The following is an 18,138-nucleotide window of genomic DNA, read 5'->3' on the forward strand; positions in this document are numbered from 1 at the left end:
GAAAGCTTGAAATGGCTGACGTTTTCTGTTCAAGCTATTGTTCTTCCTCTTCAGAGAAGGCATTGTTGAAGTCTTTAGCTTTTTAGGAGAATATAATGTGCCATCCCTCGTAGCACTTGGACACCATTTTCAGACCTTCCTTCTTGAGGCCTGCACACACTATTGGTGTATAGCCAATGTGTATCTGGGATTTGTTACAGAAAGAACTAATTTAAGCAAGATGTTTTGCAAATGCCCAAATCAGTTGTTCAGTGAATGTTTGGGCATCTGGTTAGTGGGCATCGACTCTGTTTTCATGCTAGAAACAGTATAGAGTAGAAAGTTTTCCCAAGTTTTTGGAGTACTGTTTACTTTTTTTTTTTAAAAGATTTTATTTATTTATTTAGAGACCGAGTGCAAGCCTGAATGTGGAGGAGGGGCAGACGGAGAAGAAGATTTGCCGCTGAGCAGGGAGGCCTGATGTGGGGCTTGATCCCAGGACCACCTGAGCTGAAGGCAGACGCTCAACTGACTGAGCCACACAGGCACCCTACTGTGTACACTCTGATAAAAAAATATTGCCTGAAAACAAAGCACTGGCAGAAAAAAAATTGGAATGTTTATAGATAAAACAGACTTTTTAGTTTAAAAAGATAAAGACTACAAGGCTATGATGTAAACTTATAAAACATATAGTGTCAAGGCCCATGGCTGGCACTTTTGGAGAAGCATATGACTCTTGACTTAGGGGTCATGAGTTCAAGCCTCACATTGGGTATAGAGATTATAAAAAATAAACAAACTTAAAAAAAAAAAGGAAAAGAGAAAAAAACAACATATAGGGTAAGTAGGAACTATTCACCAAATTATACAAAACTAGAATAAGGGATCTTCTCAAAGAAATATGAAGGTCGGTCATTCATTCATTCATTTTCTAAGTAGGCTCCATACCCAGCATGGAGCCCAATGCAGGGCTTGGATTCATGACCCTGAGATCAAGACCTGAGCTGAGATGAGGAGTCAGTCAACTGACTGAGCCACACAGGCACTCCTAAAGAATATCCTTTTATAAAAAAGCTAATGATATATGTAATTATTGTACTTATGGAACTTTATTTACACATTCTCTATATATGAGATAAATTTGGCCTTCAGAACAAAACTGGCATGACTGAGATTAGCTACCTGTAGAAACTGTCTATCCCAAGAGAAGGAATAACATATAGTGTACGACTCAGAAGACACTGAAAACCTTCAAATCCTAGAAAGGGATTGAGTATCCCTTAAGGACTATAGCATAATTAAATATATCTGTTTATAGAAGACCCAGGAACAGTCTAGGATAAGGAAGGAAGAATAAGCCACATTGTATGTGGTAAGAAGGCCTTCCTTGCACAAGAGTATTATTCTTAAGCTAGTCTATCCCCAGAGTGGCATCAAATTCTCAGATCTTAAATAAAAGAAGCCAGTCTCAAAAGGCTACATACTGTCTGATTCCATTTGTATGATATTCTAGAAAAGGAACTATAGAACAAAGAACAGATCAATGGTTGGAAGGAATTAGGAAGAGAAAGAAGGCTTGACCTAAGTGAACACTATGAAATTTTGAGGGTGATGGAAATTGTTCTGTACTTGTTTGTGGTAGCACACTAATCTATGCAAGCATAAACATTCATAGAACTGTACACTAAACAAACACAATTTTGCCATATGCAAACCTTATAATAATTATTTTATTTTTTTAATGGGAATTTTTTTAAATGTAAGCTTTATGCCCAATGTGGGACACTCGAACTCATGATCAAGAGCTGCATGCTCTACCAACTGAGTCAGCCAGGCACCCTTAATAATAATTTTAGAAGTATATAAATTATGATAGCTTAATGACACTAACTTACTGTCACGTGTATAAGATGCCCTCTAGTGATTCTAAAGCTAATGGGCTCCCAAACTTCTCTCTGGGAAATATTGTATTAGCTATTAAGACAATCAGATTAAGTTCCCATGCCCTGATTCCACATTCTCCATATAGTTATAAGGTAGAAAAGGGATGGAAAATTAAATTTTCGAAATGGTCAATTTTCAAGTATTATGGGACATCCAAGTGGGGTAATGCTGAGAGGCTGGTTGTATACAGGGGTCTAGAACTGAAGATCCAGGCTGGGAATACAGTCATCAGCATAGAGATGACAAAGTCACAGACATGGATGAGAACTATCCAGGGAAAAGGTATATATGAGAAGAGCACCTAGGATAGGACCTTGGGGAATAATGACAAAGAAAAGATGACTATCTACTGAATTTAGGAACAGAGAGGAAGATCACTGGTGACCTTCAGGAGAGGAGTATTAGTGAAACAATGGAGGCAAAAGCCAGACTAATGAGGGGTGATCAGGAGACCTGGAGTGGAGGAATGAGATGAGGTGAGGAACTGAAGACAGTGAGTGTAAAACAATCATCGGGGGGCATTTCTCCCAGGTATTAAGAGCAGGACTCTGAAACCCAAGTCTGGGTTTTGCTGGGCCTCTCTTAATTCAGTGTCTTCATCTGTAAAATGGCATTAATACCATTTATTTCATATGAAGTTTAAATGAATAATAGAAAGCTCTAAGAACAACGCCTGACACAGAGGTAGCACTATGTGTCACATGGTAATGATAACATTATTACTACCATCACCACAAAAGAAGCCTGGCTGTGAAAGGGAAGACTGACAGGGCAATGACAAGAGGAAGTGGCACAAAAGGAAGACTCTCCTATTCAACACCAAGGCCTGAGCATGATGCTGACAAGACGACAGCAGAAGAGCAGGTGGAAAACAGAGGATCTGGGAAAACAGACAGTGTTAGGACCCAGATAGGAAAAGTTGAAATCCTTCAACTGAAGGGACTACCTTTACACAAAAGCAAGGACATTTCATCCATAGTAGCAGCAGAGGAGGCAGGGAGGGAAGGGTGAATGGCACGATTTTTAGGTAGGGACAACAGGAAGCTGGATATTTTACCCACTGGTTACCACTCTAAAGGTAAAACACAAGCTGAAGTCAAAATCTTTGAAACTCTTAAGGAAGCCAACAGACACAAATTGTGTACCCACTCCTCTATCCCCCAAACACTTCATATCCACTGGCATTTGTTATGTCCAGAAGCTAGCTGTTTTAATGCATTAGGTTCATTTAACCTCTACAACAACCCTATGAGGTAGGTGTATTGTTATTAAGAGGCTTATAGAAGTTAAAGAATTTGCTTACTGTCCTAAGAAACTAGAAAATGATATAACTGGGATTAGAATCCAAGTCAATTACTCAAAAGCATGAGCTACACTATCCTGCTGCACGGACTGCTGCCACTCTCACATCATTACCACCTTCTCTCTTTCTCGGCTGTGGACACCCCAAAACTTCCTTTCCACAGTCTCAAAGAGAAAGACACACTGAGAGATCAGAGTTGAGAATCACAAATTGACTCAATGCTATCTCAGCAGGCCAACAAAGTGGAGGAAAAAAAAGGTTGTGGAAGTCTTTAGGCAGGGAACGCATTCTTCACATTCACAGGCTCCATATATGGGGCTTCACACTTCACATAACTGTCTGGTCCCTGATGGTATGTATATGAGCTGCAATGCAACTCCTGACTTAGAAGTCAACAAGGATAGGACAGAAAGAAAACAAGATTTAAGTTACTATTTTCCTTGTAGTTGGTACAAAGTGCAAAGCTACCACAATCTCAGAAGTCTGAAGAGATTACCTCTGTGAATAGAGACAGGTGAAAAAGAAAAAGAAATGTAACACAAACATTAACATACCTTGATATCGTTGTCTATTCCACCAGAAATAATCTGATCACTTGTATCATTGAAGGTCACAGCTAACACCTGATAGGTGTTCTGAAATGTCTGGATGGCTGCTTTCTTCCGGATGTCCCAAAGCTGAAGCAGAAGAACAGAAGGGTCTATAGTCAAACATAATTCTAAGAAGTAATTGCATAAGACATGCTGAAGTCCAAGGACTTTGTGCAAACATATTTTTAACAGGGATTCTATTCAGAAACTTGTCTGGATATTCTAGTAACATGGTGAGAAGTGACCACAATTTTGCCAACGTATCTGAAAGTTGGAGAACAAATCATTTTGGTCATATTTTCAGACTCCATTGTTAAAGTATGAATGAACATAGCTCATCAACATGCCCTCATAATGGAAATCCTCTACTTGCTTAGTTCATATGCTCTTAGCACAGCAAGGATGTTAGAATCGTGTTTTCAAATTGTAGATCAATGGGCTATGGCTTACATTAAAAAATAGAGAAGGGTTACATAAGCGAAAATGGCAAAGTAAGGAAAGCTAAAAGGCTGTCCTACAAAAGCAGAGAATTATATGGCAAAAGAATTGGTAGAATCAACTTTATCAGAACTCTAGAAACTAATCAAAGGTTTGCAGCAACCAGGCAAATGTTTAATGAGGGGAAAAACCCTCCTGAGTCTTAGTAAGAGAGTTTTATAGTGTTTTAACTTACTCTGTCTCTATCTCCTACTCAGCAAGAGCTTTGAAGACAATGGCCCATATTCCCAGTATTGGTTCCTAGTACCAGAGGGGGCAGAATGGACCTTATTCTCAAAGAATTGTGCTTGTTTTTCACTGTCTGGTGGCTCCTTGAAGGATAAACCTGAAGAGTTTGACTTTATTTTGCCTAATCTGGAACTGTGCCGGGGCAGAGGCATTTGTCTAAAACACTGAAAGGCAAATGCATTAGCCTCTGTTGTCTGAGGCCAAGGATGACAGTTGGGGCAAACCACAGATAAACCAAAAAGCCCCGGAGGAAACCTAGGAATGAGACAATCTTGGAGAAAGAGGGCTCTGCAAAGCTGAAGTATTCCTAGGACTCTAGAAGGCCATTTGCATGCCGGTGTCTGGTACATGCTCAGAAAAGACCTGAGAAGGCCTTAAGTTCTCTTCTCACTGATCTGCCTGGGCTCTGCACAAGCAGGGAGTGAAGGCTAATGCAAAATTGTAAATTGCCTGGTAAAGACAGACCCAACACACCCACAGTGAATCTGTAAAGACTGGCAGAGTTTTTTGTTTTTTTGTTTTTTTTTTTTACCATAAGCGATTAAGAAAAACTCTGCTGAATCAGTAGTGAGTCACTAAGCAAATAAAACAGATTTCAGTGGCTACACATGGCAAATAATACAGACTTTACAAAATTAGTTCAGAAAAATCACTAAACTGGGGTGCCTGGGTGGCTCAGTTGGTTGAGTGGCCGACTCTTGGGTTTTGGCTCAGGTCATGATCTCAGGACCCTGAGATCCAGCCCTGTGTTGGGCTCTACACTCAGTGGGGAGTATGCCTGAGATTCTCTCTCTCCCTCTGCCTCTCTCCCTGCTCATGCTCTCTCTCTAAATAAATCTAAAAAAAAAGAAAGAAAGAAAGAAAGAAAGAAAGAAAGAAAGAAAGAAAGAAAGAAAGAAAGAAAGAAAGAAAGAAAATTCACTAAACAAATAGCTACAACAAGCAGCAACAACAAACCCTGAGGAGAATCTAATTTAATTTCCAGAGTTACCACATTATAATATTTAAATGTCCAGTTTTTAAGAAGAAATTATGGGGCACAGGCAGCCTGGGTGGCTCAGCGGTTTAGCGCCACCTTCAGCCTAGGGTGTGGTCTTGGAGACTCGGGATCAAGTCCCATGTTGGGCTCCCTGCATGGAGCCTGCTTCCCCCCCGCCTGTGTCTGTGCCTCTCTCTCTGTGTCTCTCATGAATAAATAAATAAAATCTTAAAAAAAAAAAAAAGGAAATTATGAGGCACAAAAAGAAGCAAAAAAGTATGGCCTATACAGAAGAAAAAAAGAAATGAAGTCTTTTAAAAAAATGATGGGACAACTGGATAACCATATGCAAAATAATGAAGTCACACCTTTATCTTATACCATATGGAAAAATGTACTCCATGTGGATCAAAGATCTAAACATAAAAAACTATGACATTCTTAGAAGAAAACATGAGGGTAAATCTTCATGGCCTTGGATTTGGTGATGAATTATTAGATATGACATCAAAAGCACCAAGTGACCAAAGAAAAAAACAGATAAATTGAACTTCATAAAAATATAAACTTTTTAAAAAATTTTTATTTATTTATTCATCAGAGACAGAGAGACAGAGAGAGAGAGAGAGAGAGAGGGGCAGAGACAGGCAGAGGGAGAAGCAGGCTCCATGCAGGGAGCCCGACGTAGGACTCCATCCTGGGACTCCAGGATCAGGCCCAGGGCTGAAGGCGGCGCTAAACCCACTGAGCTACTCAGGGATCCAAACAGAAACTTTTGTACATCAAAGGATAGATGGTATCTAGAAAATGAGATGAGACAACAACCAACAGTGGGAGAAATATTTGCAAATCATGTATTTTTTTTTTTTTTAGATTTTTATTTATTTATTCATGAGAGACATAGAGGGAGAGAGAGCGACAGACAGATACAGGCAGAGGGAGAAGCAGGCTCCATGCAGGAAGCCTGATATGGGACTCGATCCCGGGTCTCCAGGATCACACTCTGAGCCGAAGGCAGACGCTCAACCGCTGAGCCACTCAGGCGTCCCACAAATTATGTATTTGATAAAGAACTAGTATCTAGGGATCCCTGGGTGGCGCAGCGGTTTGGCGCCTGCCTTTGGCCTAGGGCGCGATCCTGGAGACCCGGGATCGAGTCCCACGTCGGGCTCCCGGTGCATGGAGCCTGCTTCTCCCTCTGCCTGTGTCTCTGCCTCTCTCTCTCACTGTGTGCCTATCATAAATAAAAAAATAAAAAAAAATAAATAAAGATCTAGTATCTAGAATAATGAACCCATAGTCCAACAACAATAATGCAGAGCCCAATAAATGGGCAAAGGCCCTGAGTAAACATTTCTTTTCAGGAGGTATAAGCATGAGAAAAGATGCTCAGCATCATAAATCATTTGGGAAATGCAAATCAAAATGATTAGACTGCTTCACACTCACTAGGATGGTTATAATTAACAACAACAACAAAAAGGAACCACAGAAACTAATGAGTGCCAGTGAAGATGTGGAAAAGTTGGAACCCTTGAACATCACTGGTGGGAATATAAAATGATGCAGCTACTGTGGAAAAGCGTGGATATTCCCCAAAAAGTTAAAGTAGAATTAATATATGACCCAGCAATCCTGTTCCTAGATATATACCCAAGAGAAGTGAAAATGGGTATTCAAACAAAAACCTGTGCACTAATCTTTGTAGCAGTGTTAAAAAGGGATGAAGTATTAATACATGTTATAACAAGGATGAAGCTTGAAAATACTAAGCTGAGTGAAAAAAACTGGACACAAAATGAAATGTCCAGAAGAGTAAGTACATAGAGACAGAAAGATTAGTGGTTGCCAGAACTGAAAGGGAAAAAGGTACTGACTCCTAAGTGGGCATGGGGTTACTTTTGGGGGTAATAAAAATGTTCTGGTATTGGCTCATGGTGATGAGCACACACATTGTGAATGTACTGAAAGCCACTGAATTGTACACCTTTTAAAATGGTTAAAAAGGTGAATTTTATGTTTGTGAATTTTACCCCAGTTAAAAAATATATAGAAGAAAACATCCCATATAGAAAGAGTTGGTTCATAAACACAGACGTACTAAAGGAAATATACACTGGGTCATAGTATAAAATGTATTCCTTAATGTGGATTGTGATTAAAAAAACATTTAAAAATTACTATGCTTAGACCACCTAGTTTATTTTTATTTTTATTATTTTAAAAATATTTTATTTATTTATTCACGATAGACACAGAGAAAGAGAGAGGCAGAGACACAGGCAGAGGGAGAAGGAGGTTCCATGCAGGGAGCCTGACCTGGGACTTGATTGCGGGTTTCCAGTATCAGGCCCTGGGCTGAAGGCAGGGCTAAACCGCTGAGCCACCAGGGCTGCTTGCTGTCTGATTTATTAATAACAGATGATAAAGATTAGGTAGAACAATTCTAGAACCCTGTACTCTAAACAACTAGGCTCTATTTTTTTAAAATAGACATATATAGAAGATGGCAGGGGCACCTGGGTGGCTCAGAGGTTGAGCGTCTGCCTTTGGCTCAGGGCGTGATCCTGGAATCCCAGGATCGAGTCCCACATCGGGCTCCCTGCAGGGAGCCTGCTTCTCCCTCTGCCTGTGTCTCTGCCTCTCTCTGTCTCTCATCAATCAATAAATAAAATCTTAAAAAAAAAAAAAAAAGAAGATGGCAGAAGAGTAGGGTCCCCAAGTCACCTGTCCCCACCAACTTACCTAGATAACTTTCAAATCATCCTGAAAACCTACGAATGCGGCCGAGATTTAAACAGAACAGTTGGAACACTACAAAGAGAAGAGTTTGCACTTCTAACAAGTACAACTCGTTTTTAGCCACTCTGCACTGAGCAAAATGACTAGAAAGAAGAACTCACCACAAAAGAAAGAATCAGAAACAATACTCTCTGCCACAGTAACAGAATTTGGATTACAGTTCGATGTCAGAAAGCCAATTCAGAAGCACAATTATAAAGCTCCTGGTGGCTCTGGAAAAAAGCATAAAGGATTCAAGAGACTTTATGACTGCAGAATTTAGATCTAATCAGGCTGAAATTAAAAATCGATTAACTGAGATGCAATCCAAACTGAAGGTCCTAACGACAAGGTTAATGATGTAGAAGAAAGAGTGAGTGACATAGAAGACAGGTTGATGGCAAGGAAGGAAGCTGAGGAAAAAAAGAGAAAAACAATTAAAAGACCACGAGGAAAGGTTAAGGGAAATAAATGACAGCCTCAGAAGGAAAAATCTACACTTAACTGGGGTTTAGAGGGCACCAAAAGGGACAGAGGACCAGAAAGCATGTTTGAACAAATCATAGCTGAGAACTTCCCTAATTTGGGGAGGGAAACAGGCATTCAGATCCAGGAGATAGAGAGGCCCTCCCCTAAAAATCAATAAAAATCGTTCAACACCTTGACATTTAATAGTGAACTTGCAAATTCCAAAGATAAAATCCTTAAAGCAGCAAGAGACAAGAGATCCCTAACTTATATGTGGAGAAATATTAGATTAACAGCAGGCCTCTCCACAGAGACCTGGCAGGCCAGAAAGGACTGGCAGGATATATTCAGGGTCCTAAATGAGAAGAACATGCAGTCAAGAATACTCTATCCAGCAAGGTTCTCATTCAGAATAAGGAGATATAAAGAGCTTCCAAGATAGGCAGAAACTGAAAGAATGTGACCACAAAACCAACTCTGCAAGATAATATTAAGGGGGACTCTGTAAAAGAAAGAGGACACCTAAAGAAATAACCCACAAAAACAGGGACTGAATAGGTATTATGATGACACTAAATTCATATTTTTCAATAGTAACTCCGAATGTGAATAGGCTTAATGATCCCATCAAAAGACGCAGGGTTTGAGACTGGATAAAAAAGCAAGACCCATCTTTAGCTGTCTACAAGAGACTCATTCTAGACCTAAGGACACCTACAGCCTGAAAATGAAAGGTTGGAGAACCATTTACCATTCAAATGGTCCTCAAAAGAAAGCAGGGGTAGCAATCCTTATATCAGATGAATTAAAGTTTATCCCAAAGATTGTAGTAAGAGATGAGGAGGGACATTATATCATACTTAAAGGATCTATCCAACAAGAGGACCTAACAATCATGAATATTTATGCCTCTAATGTGGGAGCTGTCAAGTATATCAATCATTTAATAACCAAAGTAAAGATATACTTAGATAATAATATACTAATACTGGAAGACTTCAACACGGCACTTTCTGCAAATGACAGATATTCTAAGCCCAACATCTCCAAAGAAACAAGAACTTTATTATTTATTTATTTTTTTTTAAAAAAGATTTTATTTATTCGTGAGAGACAGAGAGAAAGGCACAGACACAGCAGAGGGAAAAGCAGGCTCCATGCAGGGAGCTCAATGTGGGACTCAATCCCGGAATTCCAGGATCACAGCCTGGGCCCAAGGCAGGGGCCAAACTGTTGAGCCACCCAGGGATCCCCGAAACAAGAGCTTTATTTTTTTTTATATTTTATTTATTTATTACAGACACACACACACACACACACACAGAGAGAGAGAGAGAGAGAGAGAGATGCAGAGACACAGGCAGAGGGAGAAGCAGGCTCCATGCAGGGAACCCAACGTGGGACTCGATCCTGGGTCTCCAGGATCACACCCCAGGCTGAAGGCGGCACTAAACCGCTGAGCCACCAGGGCTGCCCAAAACAAGAGCTTTAAATGATACACTGGACCAGATGGATTTCACAGAACTTTACATCCAAACGCAACTGAATACACATTTTTCTCTAGTGCACATGTAACTTTGTGGTCCAGAATAGACCACATACTGGGTCACAAATCAGGTCTCAACCAATACCAAAAGATTGGGATTGTCTCCTTTTTCAGACCATAATGCTTTGAAACTTGAACTCAATCACAAGAATAAGTTTGGAAGAAACTCAAACACGTGGAGGTTAAAGAGCATCCTGCTAAAAGATGAAAAGGTCAACCAGGAAATTAGAGAATTACAAAGATTCATGGAAACTAATGAGAATGAAGATACAACTGTTCAAAATCTTTGGGATATAGCAAAAGCAGTCCTAAGAAGGAAATGCATCGTAATACAAGCATCCCTCAAAAACTCAAATACACCAGCTAAACTTGCACCTAAAGGAACTAGAGAAAGAACAGCAAATAAAACCTACACCAAGCAGAAGAAGAAAATTAAATAATGATTTGAGCAGAACTCAATGAAATAGAGACCAGAAGAACTGTAGAACAGATCAACAAAACCAGGAGTTGGTTCTTTGAAAGAATTAATAAGATAGATAAACCATTAGCCAACCTTATTAAAAACAAAAGAGGGGCAGCCCGGGTAGCTCAGCGGTTTAGCACTGCCTTTGGCCCAGGGCCTGATCCTGGAGACCCGGGATCGAGTTCCACGTCAGGCTCCCTGCATGGAGCCTGCTTCTCCCTCTGCTTGTGTTTCTGCCCCTCTCTCTGCATCTCCCTGTGTCTCATGGATAAATAAATAAAATCTTTAAAAAAAAAAAGAGAAAAGACTCAAATTAATAAAATCACGAATGAAAAAGGAGAGATCACAACCAATATGAAGAAAATACAAACGATTTTAAAAACATATTAGGAGCAGCTATACACCAATAAATTAGGCAATCTAGAAGAAATGGAAGCATTTCTGGAAAACCACAAACTACCAGAACTGGAACAGGAAGAAACAGAAAACCTCAACAGGCCGATAACCAGGGAGGAAATTGAAGCAGTCATCATAAACCTCCCAAGACACAAAAGTCCAGGGCCAGATAGCTTCCCGGGGGAATTCTATCAAACGTTTAAAGAAGAAACAATACCTATTCTACTAAAGCTGTTCTGAAAGATACGGAATACTTCCAAACTCGTTTTATGAGGCCAGCATCACCTTAATTCCAAAACCAGACAAAGACCCCACCAAAAAGAATTATAGACCAATATCTCTGATGAACACAGATGCAAAAATTCTCAACAGGATACTAGCCAATAGGATCCAACAGTACATTAAAAAGATTATTCACCATGACCAAGTGGGATTTATCCCCGGGATACAAGGCTGGTTCAACACTCGTAAAGTAATCAATGTGATAGATCATATCAACAAGAGAAAAAACAAGAACCATACGATCCTCTCAATAGATGCAGAGAAAGCATCTGACAAAATACAGCATCCATTCCTGATCAAAACTCTTCAGAGTGTAGGGATAGAGGGAACATTCCTCAGCATCTTAAAAGCCATTTTTAAAAAGCCCACAGCAAATATCATTCTCAATGGGGCAACACTGTGAGCCTTTCCTCTAAGATCAGAAACACCACAGGGATGTCCACTCTCACCACTGCTATTCAACATTGTACTAGAAGTCCTAGCTTCAGCAATCAGACAACAAAAAGAAATAAAAGGCATTCAAATTGGCAAAGAAGTCAAACTCTCCCTCTTTGCAGATGACATGATACTGTACATAGAAAACCCAAAAGACTCCACTCCAAGATTGCTAGAACTCATACAGTCATTCGGCAGTGTGGCAGAATACAAAATCAATGCACACAAATCAGTGGAATTTCTATACACTAACAATGAAACAGAAGAAAGAGAAATTAAGGAGTCAGTCCCATTTACAATTGCATCCAAAAGCATAAGATACCTAGGAATAAACTTAACCAAAGAGGTAAAAGGATCTATACCCTAAAAACTACAGAACATTTCTGAAAGAAATTGAGGAAGACACAGAGATGGAAAAATATTCCATGCTCGTGGATTGGAAGAATTAATATTGTGAAAATGTCAATGCTACTCAGGGCAATTTACATTTAATGCAATCCCTATCAAAATACCATGGACTTTCTTCAGAGAGTTGGAATAAATAATCTTAAGATTTGTATGGAATCAGAAAAGACCCCGAATAGCCGGGGGAATATTAGAAAAGAAAACCAGAGCCTGGGGGCATCACAATGCCGGATTTCAAGTTGTACTACAAAGCTGTGATCGTCAAGACAGTGTGGTACTGGCACAAAAACAGATACATAGATCAATGGAACAGAATAGAGAACCCAGAAGTGGGCCCTCAACTCTATGGTCAACTAATATTCGACTATCCACTGGATAAAGGACAGTCTCTTCAATAAATGGTGCTGGGAAAACTGGACAGCCACGTGCAGAAGAAAGAAACTAGACCATTCTCTTATACCATACACAAAGATAAATTCAAAATGGATGAAAGATCTAAATGTGAGACAAGAATACATCAAAATCCTAAAGAACACAAGCAACACCCTTTTTGAACTTGGCCACAGCAACTTCTTGCAAAATACATCTATGAAGGCAAGGGAAACAAAAGCAAAAATGAATTACTGGGACTTAATCAAGATAAAAAGCTTCTGCACAGCAAAAGAAACAGTCCACAAAACTAAAAGACAACTTACAGAATGGGAGAAGATATTTGCAAATGACCTATCAGATAAAGGGCTAGTATCCAAGATCTATAAAGAACTTATTAAACTCAACAGCAAAGAAACAATCCAATCATGAAATGGGCAAAAGACATGAACAGAAGTTTCACAGAGGAAGACAAAGACAGGGCCAACAAGCACATAAGAAAATGCTCTGCATCACTTGCCATCAGGGAAATTCAAATCAAAACCACAATAAGATACCACCTCACACCAGTGAGAATGGGGAAAATTAACAAGGCAGGAAACAACAAATGTTGGAGAGGATGCGGAGAAAGGGGAACACTCTTGCACTGTTGGGAATCTGAACTGATGCAGCCACTTTGGAAAACTGTGTGGAGGTTCCTCAAAGAGTTAAAAATAGAACTGCCCTACGACCCAGCAATTGCACTGCTGGGGATTTACCCCAAAGATTCAGATGCAGTGAAACGGCAGGACACCTGCACCCCAATGTTTATAGCAGCAATGTCCACAATAGCCAAACTGTGGAAGGAGCCTCAGTGTCCATCAAAAGATGAATGGATAAAGAAGATGTGGTTTATGTATACAATGGAATATTACTCAGCCATTAGAAACGATGAATACCCACCATTTGCTTCGACATGGATGGAACTGGAGGGGATTATGCTTAGTGAAGCACGTCAATCAGAGAAGGACAAACATTATATGGTCTCATTCATTTTGAGAATATAAAAAATAGTGAAAGGGAATAAAGGGGAAAGGAGAGAAAATGAGTGGGAAATACCAGAGAGGGTGACAGAACATGAGAGACACCTAACTGGGAAAAGAGCAAGGGGTGGTGGAAAGGGAGGTGGGCGGGGGGGGGGGTGACTGGGTGACGGGCACAGAGGGGGGCGCTTGATGGGGATGAGCACTGGGTGTTATACTATATGTTGGCAAATTGAACTCCAATAAAAAATATACAAAAAAAATTAACTAGACATATATAACATGGATCTACATTTTCTAAAAAAAATTTTATTTTATTTTTAGTCTTTATTTTTAGTAATCTCTACAGCCAATGTGGGGCTCCCACTCATGACCCCAAGATCAAGAGTCTCATGCTCTTCCAATTGAGCCAGCCAGGTGCCCTGAAAAGATTTTATTTTTAGGTAATCTCTATATCCAATGTGGGGCTTGAATTTATAATCCTGAGATCAAGAGATATATTCCACTCACTAAGCCAGCCAGGCACTCCCAAGTCTAATATTTTAAATTATTAGTTTCAGACAACCATCATTTTTAAGAGATTATTTTACTTTGAAATACAAAAAGGTGGTAGTAAAAGAACATTTTTGTTGCCTAAATCATTTAAGAATTGCTGACCTAATGCTTCATCACTCCTAAATACATGAGTGTTTGCCTATAAAGATATATGTAATACAAAAGACATATATAAAACTCTATATAATCTTAACCAATCAGAATGAAGAAGTTAACACCAAGATATTACTAGTATTTGGTCCTCAGATCTCATTTAAATTTCACCAGTTGTCCCAGTATGTCTCTTACTGCAGAATAAAGTAAAAGACAAATAAAACTGCAGTTCAGAATAATGTGTAGGATTTAGTGGTCATGTTTCTTTGGTCTCCCTCAGCCTGAAAGAGTATCTCATACTTTTCTTGACCTTGACACTTCTCATTAAAGGACAGTTATTTTGTAGGATGTCCATCAGTTTAGGTTTGTCTAATGTTTCCTCACAATTAGATTCAAGTTATTCCTCTTTGGCAGGAATCTCACTGGAGTGATGCTGCAGTTTCAGTGTATTTTATTGAGTGGCTCATAATTTTGATTTGTCCCATTATGGATAATGTTCAGTTTGATCATTTGATTAAGATGTTCTTTTGACAATCATTCTTGCACAAGATGTTCCAGGTTCAACTTGTACTTTCCCTGCCCAAGCCTGAAATAAGGAGTCCTGGTTTCTTTAGTGGCAAATGGTATTTAAAGGCCAAGATGTACATAGTAGATGTATTCACTGCTATCAGGGTATTGTTCTTAAACCCTCTTAGTGGACAGTTGCCAATATATGCATACACAGGCACACACCTATCTGGAAACATACATTTACATCTATTATTTTTTCTATACCTGTTTATGTTGAATGTCATGAGTTCACACTAATACTTCCAGTTTAATGCCAACAACACAAGATGTGTTTCTTTTTATTTATTTTATTCTTAATTTTTATTTATTTAATTAATTTATTTATTCATGAGAGACACAGAGAGACAGAGACATAGGCAGAGGGAGAAGCAGGCTCCTTGCAGAGAGCCCGATGTGGGACTCAATCCTGGATCCTGGGATCATGCCCTGAGCCGAAGGCAGATACTCAACTGCTGAGCCACCCAGGCATCCCTTCTTTTTATTTTTTAAAAAGACTTTATTTATTTGACACGGAGGGGGGTGGGGAGAGAGAGAGAGCAGGCAAGAGCGCACGTGCATGAGCAGGAGATGGAGAAGCAGGTTGCCTGCTGAGCTGGGAGCCCAGTGTGGGGCTCAATTCCAGGGCCCTGGGATCATACATGATCTGAGCCAAAGGCAGAGGCTTAACTGACTGAGCCACCCAGGTACCCACCTCAAGATGCGTTTTAGCTCTCTCTCCTACATTGGTTAACTCCTTTCTCTGACAATGAAAAATCTGCTTCCTGTTTTATTTATTTATTTATTTTTAAAAATTTTTATTTATTCATAGAGACACACACACAGAGAGAGAGAGAGAGAGGGGGGGGGGGCAGAGACACAGGCAGAGGGAGAACCAGGCACCATGCAGAGAGCCTGACGTGGGACTCGATCCAGGGTCTCCAGGATCATGCCCTAGGCTGCAGGCGGCGCTAAACTGCTGCGCCACTGGGGCTGCCCTGCTTCCTGTTTTATTATATTTACTTGTCTAATCAAGCTTCACATATATAACCAATCTCCCATATCCTTTTCTACCTTCTCCTACGTGGATGTCTTCCTTTCCTTGTTTGAATTGTGATTCCCATTCCCTATGTGGATCTCCTCCTCACACCATGTGGGTTATCCCTTTGTATGAATGCCCCCTTCACTCTGCTCTGCTTCTAATATCTCTCTCCAGGCTGCCTTTCCTCAGGAATCTATTCTCAGCCTCAGACTCCCTACCTAAACTGCTCCCACCCATGTGGACACCCTCAGCTCAAGCTCTGACACCCATACTTTCTCCCCCACCAATGTGTAAATGACCCTTTTACCCCGCTAGGGCAAGGATTCTCCATGTTGGGCTGCTCCCCCATCTCTAATTCCCTGTGCTGGGCTCCCTACTCTGTGTCCTGTGGATGCCCTCCTTACCTTTGTCAGTCCCCATCTCCCTATAATGGACTGTTCCCATCCTGCATGGATGCTCTCCTTACCTCACCTGGGTCCTAACACTCCACTCTGGGCCACGATAGCCCACTCTCACCTCTAACCTGAACACCTTCCCCACTTTGGTCTATGTAATGGCACCAGAACTGAATTGTTTATAAAAGGTAACAATTTGTATTTATATATATGTTCACAAATGTTTTATATAAAATAATATGCATTAAATACATAGGTAATATAAGAATGATTTCCTAATAGCTTTATTAGAAACAATGAATTGCTAAAAACAGTATGAAAACTACTAGCATGGAGAATGCTCAGGATACCACTTCAAGACTGAAAATGCAAGAATTACCAAAAGCTTTGTTTTCTGTTGAGAATTCTTATGAGTAAAATGTAACACAGTATTTCTCCCCTTAGATAAGCAGAGGTTATTAAATTCCTACAATTATAAACCTAGAACAGAAAACAATTAACAGGGATCCCTGGGTGGCGCAGCGGTTTGGTGCCTGCCTTTGGCCCAGGGCGCGATCCTGGAGACCCAGGATCGAATCCCACATAGGGCTCCCGGTGCATGGAGCCTGCTTCTCCCTCTGCCTATGTCTCTGCCTCTCTCTCTCTCTCTCTCTCTGTAACTATCATAAATAAAATAAAATAAAAAAAATTAACAAAGCATTCCAACTTGGCAAGTAACTAAAAGGCATATGTAAAAGGCTGTTCAACAAAGAATTAATTATAAATAGTATGTTGAAATTAAGAATAAGGAACTAGTTAAAAAGCAGTCACCTTTAGGTGATGTGACACATTAAGCTAAATATCACCTTCACTAATAAACTTAATATTTATGTTTAATTAAGGGAAATAAAAAGCAAGAAATTGAAAGAAAGAAAAGACAGACATACAGAAGTGCATGACTGGATTAGTCAGCCGAGCACCTGATTCTTGATTTTAGCTCAGGTTATGAACTCTGGGTGGTGAGATGGAGCCTGAGTAGGGCTCTGCCCTCAGCAGGGAGTCTGCTTCTCTCCTTTTCCCTCTCCTTCTAAGCTCCTCTCTCCCTCACACACTCTCTCTTTCAAATAAATACAAAACCCACAAAACCCACAAAACCCAACCAGGCAGACATTCACAATGGAGAGCAGTTGAAAAAACAAAAGCAAAGACAGAAAGATAAATATGAGGAAAGAGATAAAGAATTAAAAGACAAAATAAAAGAAAGTCAGAGAAAAGGTAATGGAAGGAAAGCTGGAAATAAACAGGATTAAGTTCCTAGATGTTTATTATAGCAGGCGCTTGTGAATTTAAACAAAATTCAGGGTATTCTTATCTCACTGCCTCAAAAGGCCAATGAGCAAATCAGTTACTGTTAAGACTCTCTAAATATGGCACATGTAGGTTAGGAGCTCAGGGCTTTGGAATCATTCCTAAGCTGCAGACTCTCCTCCTAGCCAAACATCAAGTGGCCCCAATTGACTGGGTTTATTTTAAAAATGATTTAGTAGGAAAAAAAGATTTAGTAGAAAAATATCTCAAAGTAGATGATTCATTATGTCCATGTGACCACCTTTAACTATGAGAAGAAAACAAATTAATTTAAAAAAACAACAATCATAGGTTTAGTGTGGTTTCTCAGATATACTTGTTTCAAGTCCTCCTGGTTTAATCATTATATGACTACCCAGAATCCAAAATTAGTGCCAAAGAAAGAATAAAATGGTTGGTCCTACAAGTAATGCGTCCTTATGTGCCCTTGAAATAAATTACCATTTTCAGGCCTCATTTTCCTCCTCTG

The 18,138-nt window shown here is 39.8% G+C and overlaps 1 protein-coding gene across 2 annotated transcripts in view; it reads right to left on the reverse strand.

Moving 5' to 3' along the window:
• The window catches only part of SNRNP40 (small nuclear ribonucleoprotein U5 subunit 40), a 41,021-nt gene that overhangs the window by 12,280 nt on the left and 10,603 nt on the right, over nt 1-18,138 (reverse strand). Inside the window, exon 5 of one of the 2 annotated variants that reach the window (XM_055332834.1) lies at nt 3,784-3,906. The exons of the other annotated variant lie outside the window; for it this stretch is intronic. Coding sequence (XP_055188809.1) covers nt 3,784-3,906 — 123 coding nt within the window. The remainder of the gene's footprint in view (nt 1-3,783; nt 3,907-18,138) is intronic. 2 annotated transcript variants of the gene reach the window in all.

Source organism: Nyctereutes procyonoides, unplaced genomic scaffold (genome assembly GCF_905146905.1).
Source record: "Nyctereutes procyonoides isolate TBG_1078 unplaced genomic scaffold, NYPRO_anot_genome, whole genome shotgun sequence".
In the NCBI taxonomy this organism is placed as follows: Eukaryota; Metazoa; Chordata; class Mammalia; order Carnivora; family Canidae; genus Nyctereutes; species Nyctereutes procyonoides.